The following is a 3,237-nucleotide window of genomic DNA, read 5'->3' as shown; positions in this document are numbered from 1 at the left end:
TTACCCAGCTGCAAAAGAAGACGTGAAATCCGTATTGTCTCCCTCTGCAAATATAATCTCAGCAGATCCGTGAAATCAAAGCAATTGTTACTCTGTTCTGATAGATAACTTGGAGCGGCTCAAAATCACTGACTTTGTGAACGCAGAATATACTTTAAGGCCGCATTTTCCTATCTTTACTCAGATAAAACTCCTGATGAAGATAAAAAACCTCAGACGGAATTTTGTTTGCGTTAGGAGTCCAGGATCGGACTCTGGATATAGGAAAGAGACTAAAGTTTACTATTTCTGTATGATAACAAGAAAAGAGGGACGTTCTATAGTCCATCGGTATATATAAAATAGTGTTATTAAGTTTTGGCTGCGTAGAACATTTCAGTGATTAAAATATGGTATAAAATATGAAAAGTAATATGCATATTACTATACACTCTACACACGTCTATGTAGATGGGTAATATGCACTATGCAATGCCTGATCTCATCAACATTTTTGCATTTTACATTAGAATTTTAGGAATTTCTGCAACTACTCAAGCCAATTAAAATATTTTTCATTGAATCTCTCAATGAATTGCATATCAGTAATTGAGCACGCAGGGCTGAAGGAAAATAAAACAATATTAAAAGAAAGAAAAAACATTTTATTTGAGACTTTACAATGCTAGAAAATACAATAAAAGTGCTAGTTTACTTTAGAAAAGTTGGTCCCAAATGGTACTATGCCACAATATCTATCAGCTTACATAAACATTTATAAAATCGTTATGAACTGGCCCCAATATTTATAAACATCTATGTTTTTCACATTAATCTATTTAAAGTAAAGGACCAAAACTTTGTAAGAAAGAGGCCGAGCAGTTAAACGCAGAATCTACTAAAGATTCCATCTGGGGCCAAGAGGTTTTTGGTCAAAAATATGAAGATAAAATTTAACTTTTATTTAATAATAATGCGCATGGAAAATCCCAATTATTTTAGGAAACCGTCCTTTTTTCTTATAACTTCAAAATATTATTTTAGACTTGTATAAAATTACTCTTAAGACCTCACAGGACATTTCTATTTTTAATATACATATATATAGATATCTCACTGCCGAAATATTTCACAAGTTACTCTTGCTATTTTTTGTTTGTTTCAAATATCAACATCGTTGCTATAAAATGTGTCCTGCTTTAAAACCAGTCCCCAAGAAGTATTATTTTGACAAAAGGCGGAACTTTGAAGAAGTGCAATTCTCTCCAGACTATAAAAGTCCTGTGACACACAGCGGATAGGCCTTTCCAGCAACAAATCTACAACTAGCAGAAATTGAATTGGTGACTTTTCTATTTCTCTTTTGTTCACAATTTACTTTCCTCAATGCCCAGAAAGAATAGTGCCAAATGACACCGCGGAGCATAGGTCTGAGGACAAAACTGTCCATTTTCATGGCACGCTCTTTTAACGAACAGAAGAAAGTTCCCCCCCCCCGTATCAAATCAGACAGACCGGACATCGCTCGACAAGTTTACACGCACACAGGTCTCTCGCCGCAGCTATAGGTTTGAAAGTTCAACACTTACGCTGCCTTCGAGCCCCCGCGGCGCAGGGCTTACACTGTCCCGCTGCGCCCCCGGCCCAGGGAGCGCGCTGGCCGGAGGAGGGACGGGGCAGGAGCGGCGGGGGCTCTAGATGTCTATCCGGGAGTGCAAGGCGCTGTGTTTGCTGTCGTGCTCCCAATAGGAACAGTGCATCATGGAGAGCTCCGCGGGCTGGCGGGCGCAGGCGAACTGCAGGCCGGCGCCGTTGGGGGCTGGGGCGGTGGGCGGCGCAGGGCTGGCGGGGCTGAGCTGCTGCGGGTGATGGTGGTGGCTCATGCCGTTGTAGGAGTTCACCATGCCGGGCAGGGCCATGCCCTGCACCCGAGAATAGGGGCCGTAGGAACCGGGCGCCTGCAGCGCTTTCACGCCGGCCGGGCTGACGTTGCCGCCGGCCAGCTGGCAGGAGGCGTAGGGCAGGGGCGCGGGCGGCTGCGCCAGGGGCCACGAGTTGTTGACGAAGCCGGACTGCAGGTACTTGGGCGGCGAGAGGTAGCCGTAGCCCTCGCTGCCGAAGAGGCTCTTGCCGGGCTGAAAGTGGGCGGGGGGCGGCCGGAAGGGCCGCTTCATGCGCCGCCGCCGCCGGTAGTTGCCCTTCTCGAACATGTCCTCGCAGGCCGGGTCCAGCGTCCAGTAGTTGCCCTTGCGCTCGCCGCCGCCCTCGCGCGGCACCTTGATGAAGCACTCGTTGAGCGAGAGGTTGTGGCGGATGCTGTTCTGCCAGCCCTTCTTGTTCTTCTCGTAGAAGGGGAACTTGCTGATGATGTACTGGTAGATGCCGGACAGCGTGAGCCGCTTCTCCGCGCTCTCTCGGATGGCCATGGCGATCAGGGCCACATAGGAGTAGGGGGGCTTCTGCGAGGGGTCCGGCTTCTCGGCCGCCTTCTCCGGGCTCAGCTCGGCCTTGGCTCGCTCGCCCTCCTTGCCGGCGTTGCTGTCATGAGCCAGGAGGGCGACAGGGTCCTCGTCGGGGTCCTGGTAGCTGGCCATCATGGCCCCCAAGCCCACGCTCCTTCCCAGCTGGAGGGGAACCAGGTGTCCCCCGGCCCGGCGGCGGGAGCAACCCACGGGCAGAGCCTCCGAGTCAGTCCCTGCGCGGGACGGATTTGGAGCAAACTTGCGCCCAACGCCGGCGGACACCCAGAGCTCCTTTCCCCGAGGAGCTGGTAAATATCTCTCTAGCCCTGCCTGTTTTTCAAGAGGCAGCAACGCGTCTCTGGCTCTGGCGGCTCAGATTTCCAAGGCACTCAAGGACTTGCTCTTCTCTGATTTGCAAGTTCCGCTTTCGTCAGGAGCCCTTTCCCCTATAGCGGGGAGCTTGCGAGGCATGGTCGAGTTCATGTCTCAGTCACATTTCATAATTACACCCCAGTGATTAGCCTACTTAGCAAAGGGTTCCCAGAGCAAGGAAGAGAAAGAGCGGCACAAAAATCAAATGGCCATAACTATGGAAAGCGCGCGGGTCGAGCTCTCCCGAACTTCCCTGTTCAATTTGTAAGAAGCCTTCTTGCGACTTTCTTTGCCACCGTTTTGAGTATTTATCTTAGGTGGAGATTTTGGGGCGTTCCTGATGGTCAGAGATGATCTCTCAGGGAAAGGTGGATAAATTATCATTCCAGGTGTCCAACCAAGTGAGGGGGAAATGCTAAATACT

At 49.3% G+C, this 3,237-nt stretch overlaps 1 protein-coding gene across 1 annotated transcript; it reads right to left on the bottom strand.

Annotated features, from left to right (window-relative positions):
- Positions 1 to 629: 629 nt before the first annotated feature.
- Positions 630 to 2,885, bottom strand: FOXL2 (forkhead box L2). Its single transcript, XM_006124992.5, has one exon. It carries the CDS (start codon positions 2,574 to 2,576, stop codon positions 1,674 to 1,676), a length of 903 nt encoding a protein of 300 aa, XP_006125054.1. The 5' UTR covers positions 2,577 to 2,885; the 3' UTR covers positions 630 to 1,673.
- Positions 2,886 to 3,237: the final 352 nt, after the last annotated feature.

This window comes from Pelodiscus sinensis, chromosome 10, assembly GCF_052426305.1.
Source record: "Pelodiscus sinensis isolate ZL-2025 chromosome 10, ASM5242630v1, whole genome shotgun sequence".
Classification (NCBI taxonomy): Eukaryota; Metazoa; Chordata; order Testudines; family Trionychidae; genus Pelodiscus; species Pelodiscus sinensis.
Note: the sequence above shows the minus strand (reverse complement) of the source record. Positions and strands in the feature narration are given on the sequence as shown.